General features: G+C 44.7%; 1 protein-coding gene across 1 annotated transcript in view; it reads left to right on the top strand.

Annotated features, from left to right (window-relative positions):
* The window catches only part of CFAP206 (cilia and flagella associated protein 206), a 32,878-nt gene that overhangs the window by 12,120 nt on the left and 8,347 nt on the right, over nt 1–12,411 (top strand). Inside the window, exons 6-9 of the mRNA XM_069973552.1 lie at nt 3,313–3,521; nt 6,462–6,581; nt 8,312–8,510; nt 10,078–10,218. Coding sequence (XP_069829653.1) covers nt 3,313–3,521; nt 6,462–6,581; nt 8,312–8,510; nt 10,078–10,218 — 669 coding nt within the window. The remainder of the gene's footprint in view (nt 1–3,312; nt 3,522–6,461; nt 6,582–8,311; nt 8,511–10,077; nt 10,219–12,411) is intronic.

Genomic DNA, 12,411 nt, shown 5'->3' on the forward strand with positions numbered 1-12,411 from the left:
CTATTCATTGAATACATTTATGGGATACTTTGGGGACCAAGGACACTTGCTCCCCAAAGTATTTTATAAATGTATTCATAAAGTCCCCAAAAGTACAGTGCATAACATTACATTACATACACTGTAATTCCTATGGAGTGTCCAGCAGGGGCGCACTATATATAGAAGTCAATGAGTACCATTGACTTCTATATATAGTGCGCCACCTGCTGGACACTCCATAGGAATTACACCTTTCGTTGTGACGTCACTAAATTAAGGGAAATAGCAGTATATGAGCATTTCCCATAATTAATGTACATTAGAAAATTGTATAACTTTTCATAAGTAATAACATATAAAAAAAATAATTTTGGCCGGACTTCTCCTTTAATAATATAGATTCTAAATGTATTAATACTCACTCTCACAGTGTGAAACCTTGGCCTGTTTTCTTCTCCCCCCTGTGCTTCTCTCCACCATACTTCTCCCCCCTGCTTCTCTCCTGTGCTTCTCTCCCCCATGCTTCTCTCCTGTGCTTTTCTCCACCAAACTTCTCTCCCCCCTGCTTCTCTCCGCTGTTTCTCTCCCCCATCCCCAGGTTTCTCTCCCCCATCCCAAGGTTTCTCTCCTCCATTGTTTTCTCCTGTTTCTCTCCCCCATCCCCAGGTTTTCTCCCCCCCTTCCTCCTCACCTCCTCCGAGATGGTCGCCGCTGCTGTCCGCCTCACCTACTGGCCGCCCATAGGGCCCGGACGTGCTCCCCCACTCAGCGGAGACCGGGAGCGTGGTGCGCTGCGGCTGGCCGTAGCGCACATGTTGATTGGATGCGTGCATCACGGCCCGCCGCAGCGCACCACGCTCCCGGTCTCCGTTGATTGAATAGGAGGAGCACGTCCGGGCGCTACAGGCGGCTAGTAGGTGAGGCGGACAGCAGCAGGGGCACCATAGTTTGGGGAACTTTCCCCGCGGCACACCCAACCATGTGTCGCGGCACACTGGTTGAAAATCACTGTGTTAAAGGACTAAATAAGGTTCAGGAGGGAAGTGGTTTTAAGAGAAAAAAATGAACTCAAGAACAAGGGGACACAATCTGAGGTTAGTTGGGGGAAAGATCTGAAGCAACGAGAAGAAATATTACTTTACTGAAAGAGTAGTAGATGCTTGGAACAAACTTCCAGCAGATGTGGCTGATAAATCGACAATAACTGAATGTAAAACTGCCTGGGATGAACATATATATATATATATATATATATATATATGTGTATGTATGTATATATATATATATATATATATATATATATATATATATATATATATACACTAAGATAATAATTAGAGAAACACTTAAAAATACTTAAAGGGCAGACTAGATGGACAAAGTGGTCTTTTTCTGCCGACAATCTTCTAGACATGGCTGATGTGCGGGGGTGGGGTGCTGCTGCTGAGGTCCAGAGGGGATGTGTGCTGGCCAGTGCTTCTGATCAGGACCGTGGGGGTGTGGCGGCATCACTTTTGTGGTCAGGGGGCTGCATTGGCAGGGTCCGCTTTTTCCAGAGGCTCAACCAATCCGGAATTCCAGAAATCCGTCCGGATTTCATGCTAAGAAATGTGCGGACGTGTGAAGTGGGACTTAGACCGCAAAAACGCAGTGTGAACCAAGCAGGGGCGGTCTTGGCATTTCTGGGGCCCCAAGCGAAGTTATGTCTGCCCCCCCCCCCTCCTCGACACACGTTCCAAAACAATAGACCGCTGTGTGTTGCCCCCAGTAGTATATACCCCTTGTGCGCTACCGCCAGTAATATATAGACCCCTGTGTGTTCCCCCAGTTATATATAGCCCCCCGTGTGCTCCCCCAGAAGTATATAGACCTCCTGTGTGCTGCCCCAGTTGTATATAGACCCCCTGTGTGCTGCCCCCAGTTGTATATACCCCCTGTGTGCTCCCCCACTAGTATATAGGCCCCCTGTGTGCTCCCTCAGGGGTATTTAGCCCCCCTGTGTGCTCCCCCACTTGGATATAGACCTCCTGTGTGCTTCCCCACTTGGATATAGACCCCTGTGTGCTCCTCCAGTAGTATATAAACCCCCTGTGTGGTTCCCCCAGTAGTATATAGACCCCCTGTGTGCCCCACCAGTATTATATAGACCCCTTGTGTGCTGCCCCAGTAGTATACAGACCCCTGTATGTTCCCCAAGTAGTATATAGACCCCCTGTGTGCCCCACCAGTAGTATATAGATCCCTGTGTGCTCCCCCAGTAGTATATAGCCCCCCTGTGTGCTCCCCCACTTGGATATAGACCTCCTGTGTGCTCTCCAAGTTGTATATAGACCTCATTCTGCTGCCCCAAGTAGTATATAGACCCGCTGTGTGCTGCCCCCAGTAGTATATAGACCCCTCTGTGAAGCCCCACTAGTCTATAGCCCCCTGTGTGCTCCCCCTGTTATATAGCCCCCCTGTGTGCTCCCCTCATTTATATAGACCCCCAATGTGCACTCTCCCAGTTAAACAGACCCCTGTGTGCTCCCTCTCCCATATAGTATATAACACAATAAAACAAACACTTATACTCACCTGGGTCCCGGCGTCTCCTCTTCTGTTTACTCTTGTGGCCGCAGGAAGGGTTTTCCCTGCGATCACAAGAGGCCGCACTCCCCTTGTCCTGGCGCCGATGCTCCAGTGATGTCACTGGAGCATCGGCACCACAAGGACAAAGCTGCAGCTTGTGACCGCAGGGAAAACCCTTCCTGCGGCCACAAGAGTGACTGACAGGAAGGGGGCCAATGTCTCCCGCCCTGTCAGTGCTGCATGTAACTATGAGCGCTCATTACGACTGCTCATAGTTACAGTTCAGATGGCAGCAGCGAGCGGGGCAGCGGCCCTGTCCAGCGGTCTTGAGCACAAGATCGGGGCGTGGGGGCCCCCCTGGATGTTGGGGGCCCCAAGCGATCGCTTGGGGTGCTTGGTGCCAAAGACCGCCACTGGAACCAAGCTTATGTCCCGGCCTGACATTGGGTTCAGTGACCTGAACTGGCAGCTTTTACAGTTGAGAGAATGGAGTAAAAAGTAGCTGGCAAACTGTTCCTAATGACCATTGATAATTCTGTCTGTAGTCAGCTGTACAAGAGTGGAGCCCCTATGTGACAGAAAAGACTTGTAGAGATTGTGCCTGTTCTGTAGTCATAAGAAACAGTAAATGTTTAGTAAATGTGTTTCTGCCATTATTCAGATTGATGACTATATAGGGCCAGATCTTTACCATTGATACATTTCCCCCCATATTTTCATCCCTTCTTCACATTGCTTTTACAAAATCGCTTGTTTTGGCAGTGCCAACAATTTTAAAAGAGGCCATACCAGCCACCACAAAGCATATCGATTCAGAGCTTCAGTCTTCTCGGGATATCATCTATAAGTACACTGCTCTCATAGAAGACATGGATGAAAAACGGCAGAAAGATGGTCTGTTCAACCTGCCCCAACTGAAAGAAGCGCTCTTCAATGCCAGACAGCATGAAGCTCTATTAAATATTATCCTGGTAAGAAAGTGACATTTAAAGGAGAAGTCCGGCAAAATTTTTTATAAAAGTATTGTATTCCCCCCCCCCCCCCCCAAAGTTATACAAATCGCCAATATACACTTATTACGGGAAATGCTTATAAAGTGCTTTTTTCCCTGCACTTACTACTGCATCAAGGCTTCACTTCCTGGATAACATGGTGATGTCACTTCCTGGATAACATGGTGATGTCACTTCCTGGATAACATGGTGATGTCACGACCCGACTCCCAGAGCTGTGCGGGCTGTGGCTGCTGGAGAGGATGATGGCAGAGGGACACTTGGGATCACAGGGCATTGGAGGGACACTGAGCATCCCTCTGCCATCATCCTCTCTAGCAGCCACAGCCTGCACAGCTCTGGGAGTCTGGTCGTGACATCACTATTTTATCCAGGAAGTGACATCACCATTTTATCCAGGAAGTGACATCACCATTTTATCCAGGAAGTGAAGCCTTGATGCAGTGCAGGGAAAAAAGCACTTTATAAGCATTTCCCGTAATAAGTGTATATTGGTAATTTATATAACTTTTGGGGGGCAATACAATACCTTAATAAAAAATTTTCACTGGACTTCTGCTTTAAGTAAATAGACCAATAGAAATGTTACATTTCATTGCATTCTGGTCTGAGACAGCGTACGAAGAGTCCCAGTAGTCAGGGTGAAAACTATGGCCTAGATTTATCAATCTGTGTAAAATAAAAGCTTGTGTAATATGTTCGTAGCAAACAATAGCCAAGGTTACACGTCTTAGGGTGCCTTCACACCTACCGTATCGCAGCAGAAAATTCGCTGCGGATCCGCAGCAGATCCGCAGCATATTTAACTAGATGAATGAACACAGCATTAAAAACGCACTGTCAAATCCGCTGCGGATCCGCAGCAGATTTGTAAGTGCGGATTTGATGTTGTGTTCATTCATTTAGTTAAATCTGCTGCGGATCTGCTGCGGATCCGCAGCGAATTTTCTGCTGCGATACGGTAGGTGTGAAGGCACCTTTAACACGATCTGGTAAAATTAAATATGAGATCTAATTGGTTGCTATGGGCAAATTTTACAATTTTTTTTCCCCACATACATTGATAAATCTAGGCCATTGTTTCACAATTTTTTTTAGATATGCTGGATTCATTGCGAGCCGCTGGCCTCCCCATTAATTTTGGCATGGGCAAGAGAGTCGGCACCTTGGGCTGGCGCATGGACGTTTTCAAAAGTTCCCCCCATATGAAAAGTAAAGAAATAATGATGTATGACTAACACACTAACCATACTGACTAGTGATTTACATGCAGTATGATGTATGACTAATGCACTAACTATACTGACTAGTGATTTACATGCAGTATGATGTATGACTAATGCACTAACCATACGATTTACATGCAGTATGATGTATGACTAATGCACTAACCATACGATTTACATGCAGTATGATGTATGACTAACACACTAACCGTACTGACTAATGATTTTCATGCAGTATGATGTATGACTAATGCAGTAACCATACCGACTAATGATTTACATGCAGTATGATGTATGACTAATGCAATAACCACACTGACTAATGGTTTACATGCAGTATGATGTATGACTAATGCACTAACCATACTGACTAGTGATTTACATGCAGTATGATGTATGACTAATGCACTAACCATACTGACTAGTGATTTACATGCAGTATGATGTATGACTAATGCACTAACCATACTGACTAATGATTTACATGCAGTATGATGTACAGTATGACTAACGTACTGTCTGTAACTGAAACCTCTTTCTAGGTTTTTTTCTGCCACTTGATAGTAGAAGGGAGAAAAAGCAAGCAGATAGCGTAGAAGCAAAAGATTTCAGCACACTGAAAACCTGCAATTTACATTTTGATTAAACTGATTAAAAGATTTTTTTTTTTAAAAAAAGGTGCTGAGGATGAAGGTAAGAATCTTACCTCTGCACTATGGGAACATAACAACTGGTTAGTCTTATAACCTGCGGTTAGTTGTTGGTTCACCTGCGGTAAGGGTAAGTTCACATGTACAGGACCTGCAGCAGATTTGATGGTGCAGATTTGTTGCTGTGTTCAGTTATTTAGATCAAATCTGCTGCAGATCTGCTGCGGATCCGCAGCAGAAAATCCTCTGCGATACGGTGTGTGTGAAGCCACCCTAAGGGTGGTTTCACACGTACCGGAATCGCAGTGGTTTCACGCTAAAATCTGCAGTGATATCCGGTACTGTGAGTTTGTATGGGTTTACATACTCGCAGCAGAATTTTCATTTCGCTGCAAGTATGTAAACCCCACCCCCCTTAACCCACCGCTGACCGGTGAATACTTTACTCGTTCTCGCTCCAGCCTGCTTCTGTGGCTCCCGATTCCCTGCTGTCCCGCTCAGCAAGTATGTAAACCCATACAAACTGACAGTACCCAGAATCGCAGCGGATTTGGCTGTGGAACTCGCATTGTTAAATCTGCTGTGTATCTGCTACATGTGAACCCACCCTAAAGACCATTAGTCAGAACCCAAAATGAGCTGAAAGTGCCCACTGGGCGGGGCCTCTTGCTTCAATTGACCAATATTTCCAGACCTCATAACACACAGCACAGAGGCTGTCAATCAAATGCAGGAGGAGGAAGCAGGGAGCATTGGGGGATGGAAATGCTTGGTACCTGAGGCGATCTGTCCCATTCTTTGGGCATTTGCTGCATATATGGATAATACACCATTTGTTCATGTTTCCAGCAGAGGGTCACAGATATAAAGGTACAGTATGCCTGTGAAAGTGTTTTCAACCCCCCACCTATGACTCTGTTATTATATTGTATAATATTGTAGTACTGGTTTAGTGCCTTGTTGCATTTTTCAAAAAAGTGTGATTTAGGATGATTATACATTTGTGATCTGCCGTTTTGTAGTCAGATGTCATCACATGCGCACAACAGCTGGAAATGATGGATAAACAGTATGGAGCTCAGATGGAACAGCTAAAAGCCACTGTTCACTCAAAGACTGCAATCCCTACTGCACAGGTCTATGTAAGTACAGGCCACACATGTTATAACACTGTCTGGTTTTTAAATTCATTGTTTTTTTCACATAAATATATTCTTTATGACTTATTATCAATGTAACTGTATTTTCTACTCTTTCTTTTTTTTATCAGCTATGAACGTGCTCTTTACCTTTGTGCGAACCAAGTTATTTGTGGTTGTCATGGCCTGCCTACTTAACCCATCAGCTGCCATATTAGCTTGGTAAACTCTGGCAGCTGATGGGTTAAGTAGGCTGTAGCTACATTCTTGCTGTAGATTGAAAATCCACAGTGAGAATGCAGAGCCGTAGGCCATCACAATACCTTATGTGTGAAGCTACCTAAGCCCTAAGGCTATGTTCTCAGAACGGGAAAGGGACGGCCCTCTTTGTGGACAGCTGTCTTTGTAGCACCAAAAGACCATGATGATCATGAATATTATCTTGGTGCTAAAATGACGGCCGTCCACAAAAGACAGCTGTCCTTTTCCCGTTGTGGGAACATACCCTAAATGAAAAATCCGCTGAGAGGATGTAAAGCCATAGAAAATGACAGGAGCGGGTAATCGCAGCGGAACTCGAAGCATGAAATCCGCTGCAATACTGTATGTGTGAAACTGGCCTGAAGTTGAATAAGAAACTGCTGCAAAATGCTGTGTGTAAAACCACCCTGAGCCAAACTTTCTTCACAGTATTGTGGACTATGTTAGTCCTTAAAGAAGCAGTTCACTTTTTTTTTTCCGCCCCCCCGGGTAGCCGCTGTCATGTATACTTACAGAAGATGATCAGTGTCCCGTTCCCGTCGGTCAGTTCCCGTCCCGCGGTGCCGTTCAAATCGTGCGCGCTCACGTCTGCCGGCTGCTGCGAGTCCTCTTCTCTCACCAGTGATTATACGCCGGACGTCACGCGCTTCCATGCATTCGCTATGGAAGCGCGTGACTTCCGGCGTTCAAATTACAAGGGAGAGAAGAGGAGTCACAGCGCCGGCGGACGTGAGCGCGCCCGATTTGAACGGCACCGCGGGACGGGAACTGACCGACGGGAACGGGACACTGATCATCTTCTGTAAGTATACATGACAGCGGCTACCCGGGGGGGCCAAAAAAAAAAAGTGAACTGCTTCTTTAAATACATGTATGTGTCTAAAATGTGTTTCTCTTATGCAAGAATGCTTTAGTACCTAGAGCAGCTAAAGCGTTGGCTGTCCAGGCATGATGGGAATTGTAGTTTTGCAACAGCTAGAGAGCCAAAGGTTTCCCATCCCTGCCATAGAGGGTTACTATATAACCACCACCACCGAGAAGCCAGTGCCCACAGGGGGGAGCGGGCCAGAACCAGGCCCCCAGAGCCAGAGCCACACCACCCCGCGGACACAGCAAGCAGAAGTTCACATGTCTCATTAAAGATAATCCTGGCCGGTACTTAGCGCTGCTGAGTTTTGATGGTAGCGCATCCGTGCACGCCCGCATCAGAACTCTTCACTGCACACAATGGAGCAGGCGGACAGAGCTGCTCGCTCCACTGACAGGGTCAGTTGTTCACTGCGCCGCTAGAGATCCATAGACGGCAAGGCAACGTATATTTTCGTATTAATCATGGCCGTTGTTGCAATCGACAACAACAGCCTCACTTTTACGAAAATATACGTTGTGTGAACATGGCCTTAGACTGTATCCTACGTAGACTAACTCATGTTACACAGTATATAGAAACCAGCTGCACTCATCTCTTTCAGCCACTTTTCATCTCATTGTCCAAGTTGTGGAACAGCTTTCAAGATGAAATCGTATTGTTAAGTGTCCTGAGTAACATGACTGCAAATCTGCAACCATTTCTGAGTCTCCACGAAGAGCTCTTTCCCGAACAAGTCATCCAGCCACTTCTCATTAATGTAACAGTGAAATCTGATGAAGACAGGATTAAGGAGTGTGCAGGTAATTTCAGAGGCTTTTTGGCTAATGTATTTGTTAATTCTAATTCTAAACCCATAAGCATTAAGGTGACGTTTTGTCCCGTCTTGCAGTTATAACAGCGTCTACTCTTGCGGGAAGACATTCTATCCAATGGAACGGTCATTGTAGATATGTCAAGACTGAGTGTTTTGTGTGTTTAGTCACAAATATGCTAGGTGTGAACATGGTCTTAACAATTTTTGGACTTAAAGTGTAACTATCATTTGTAAAAACTTTCGAGATATCATAGCAACATATCAGAAGTGCATATCGGATGGGGTCCGGGTGCTGAGACCCCCGCCAATTGCTATAATGAAGAGGCAGAAGCAATCATCAGTGTGCGCTCTGCTCCTTCATCTCCACTATAACTGCAGTCTACTGAATTATAATGGAGCCTATAAAACTTCTGTCCAGAACTTCCATAGGCTCCATTATATTTCCGTAGACTGCTTATATTAGCGGTTAGAATTCATCTCTGTATAGCGGAGATGAAGGAGCTGAGTGCTTCTGCCCCTTCATTCTAGTGATCTATGGGAGTCTCAGCACCCGGACCCCCACCTGTATGCACTTCTGACATGTCGCTTTGACATGTCAGAAGTTTTTTTTTTACAAATGATAGTTACACTTTAAAGGGGTTGTCCAGCGAATAACATTTTCTTTCAAATCAACTGGTATCAAAAAGTTATATAGATTTGTAATTTATTAAAAAATCTCAAGTCTTCCCATACTTATTAGCTGCTGTATGTCCTGCAGGAAATGTTTTATTTTCAGTATGACACACTGCTCTCTGCTGACATCTCTGGACAAGACAGGAACTCTTGTCTTGGTTTTCTCTGAATCCCCATAGAAAACCTCTCCTGCTCTGGACAGTTCCTGTCTCGGCCAGAGATGTCAGCAGAGAGCACTGTGTCAGACTGAAAATAAAACAACATTTCCTGCAAGACATACAGCAGCTAATAAGTATGGGAAGACTTGAGATTTTTTAATAGAAGTAAATTACAAATCTATATAACTTTCTGACACCAGTTGATTTTAGCTGGACAACCCCTTTAAAGTGTACCTGTCATGAGAACAAACTTTGTCTGAGAGACATGTCAAAAGTTTTTTATTGGTGCGATCCTCTCCCTGCTCTATTTCTGTGTGAGAAGACATACCCCATAGACATTATGTGGCCGTTTCCTCCTGTGACCCAGACCCAGGAGAGGAATGCCGGATCATTCTCCCCGTCAGTCATGGTCTGAACACTCAGAACTTTTGACATATCTCTCTGACGTGTTTCTCGTGACAGCGCCTCCTTAGTCATAATCCTTCTAGTTGCAGTATTTTCCACATGACTGGATTTGTTTGAGGTCGGCCTCCTGATTATTAACCACTTTAAGGACAGGTCTGCTACCATCTGTGATGTATTTTTCAGACAAAGTAATAAAATCTGTGCCAGATTGCCATGTGTAAACCTGACCTACACTTCACAGTCTATGGGCAATTTTTAAAATGATTCTCTTTTCTTACATGCACATTATACTCTACTTGTTCATTTTTCTTTATTCAGGAATACAAGTAAATCCCTTGGATTTTCGTACTCAGGAATGGTATTTCCCAGAAACAACTGCTAACTATGATCGACTCCCGATTCAGTATAATGGATTTTGTGGTTTCACAATTGCTACAAGAGATGGGCTTCTCTTACCAGGTACTATAGCTGACTACAAATGCCAATGAAACAAAACGATTATTGGCTCTACTTGGTGGATTACCGGCTCTACTTTGCCGATTACAGCCCGTTCCGGGAGTTAATTGTTTGGTGTAATAGCTCTTGCTGTAAGACAACGATCAGCCGACATCCACAATGTCGGCAGATTTTTGTCTTTTAGCATGTTGAATAAGGCTGGGTTCACACTGCGTTTTTGCAATCCATTTTTTGCAAAAAACGGATGCATTTGTATGCATCCGTTTTGATCCGTTTTTCCATTGACTTCCATAATAAAAAAAAACGGATCAAAACGGATCTGTTTTTTTTTTTTTTTTGGCGGACACAAAAACGTTGCTGACACTATTTTTTTGTCTGTTAAAAAAAACGTATCCGTTAAACGGATTGCAAAAACGCAGTGTGAACCCACCCTTAAAATGATAACAATAGCCCTGCTATCTTTTATGGGCAATGCGGACGTTGTAAAAATTGTCCAGGCAGCCCCTCCCACAGATCCCCGCAGCCCCCTACTCCTCTACGCTTGCTGACAGTGCGTATAATAGTACCGACAGCGAGCAGGGAACGAGGAGCAATTGAGCTCTGACCTGACAGGTTGGCGCTTGCTTGCTCCTAAATATTAAGCCGTGTAATAGGGCCTTAAGGGTTCTTTTACACCCACAGATAAATCGCTTAATCACTCGTTTAGTAAATGACAAGCAATCATTTTTTTTCTTTCAAACGGCATTTAGACAAGAGGATACATTGTTATGAAAGGTCGTCAATTCGTAATTGGGTTTGCATATATTCTGTGAATATCCGCAGTTGCGTTCATATCTATATACTGTGAAGGGGGAGTGTTTACACTGAAAGACTTGAGAACGATTAACATTGATTTTGAGATCAGCTCAAAAGATGCCATCAACGACATACAAACTAATTTTTGTTCGTAGTTTGATTATTGCCACGTTTACACATTTACACGTTTAAAATTATCGATTAAATTTGAACGGATTTAAAAAAAATTTCCACAATAGTTGTCCCGTGTAAAAGGCCCTTTAAGGACAGTGTCTAATATGTGAGGGTATATTTGTACTCCTGAACCATGAATGGAGGGTTTGCATGAACCACCGATTTTCTCTTTGGTGTTTTTCCTGATTGTCTGTATCTGCAGCGACCACTCATTTACACAGTGTTTTTTTGTCCTGTGGTGTTTTTTTTTGTTTTTGTTTTTTTGCCTTGTTCGGTCACCAATTCTGTGGTATCAAAAGTATTGTAGTAGCAAAAAAAAAAAAAAAATCATGTGGCCTAAAGCATTCTGTATTTTTTGGATTTGCTATGTTGATCACTTTAATTTTAAAACATGTTAAGGGTGCCTTCACACCTACCGGATCCACAGCGGATCTCACTTCTGCGGATTCGAAGCGAGAACCGCTGCGGATCCGGCACCATTCACCCCTATGATAGCACATATTCGCAGCAGGATTAACATCCCGCTGTGAATATGTGCTTTAACCCCTCCCGGGAGCCTCACTGCAGCCGTGCCGCCGAGCAGGTACTTTATGCTCTCGGCGGCGGGCTGCAGGATGCGGCCGGGGATGCGGGCTGCTGGATGCGGCGGGGGATGGGGGGATGCGGCCGGAGATGGGGGATGCGGCCGAGGATGGGCTAATGCGGAGGCGGGGCTGCGGACAGCGAGGGGTTAAAGCACATATTCACAGCGGGATGTTAATCCTGCTGCGGATATGTGCTATCATAGGGGTGAATGGTACCGGATCCGCAGCGGTTCTCGCTTCGAATCCGCAGAAGTGAGATCCGCTGTGGATCCGGTAGGTGTGAAGGCACCCTAAAGCGCAATACATGCACATTTCCATAGAGCACCATTTTCCTAAAACGCTCACACTTTTTCCGTTCTGCTAATAGCCTCTGTCACACCAGTACAGCTCCAGTATGTGTGAATGTATCCTTACATATGATTTTATATCACCTTGTAATAGTAACAAATGTATGGCCTGTAAGCATGTTTACAATGTACAGCATCACATCTCTCTCTGCTTTCTACTAGTTAAAACCCATCCACAAAGTGACAGTAAATAACAGATCTACTAATGATGGACTGACTCATTGGGGGCAATAAATATAAGTGGTGAAAACTGACACTCTCTGGTATTGCCCACAGCAGCCAATCACAGCTCAGAT

Source organism: Dendropsophus ebraccatus, chromosome 6 (genome assembly GCF_027789765.1).
Source record: "Dendropsophus ebraccatus isolate aDenEbr1 chromosome 6, aDenEbr1.pat, whole genome shotgun sequence".
Taxonomy (NCBI): domain Eukaryota; kingdom Metazoa; phylum Chordata; class Amphibia; order Anura; family Hylidae; genus Dendropsophus; species Dendropsophus ebraccatus.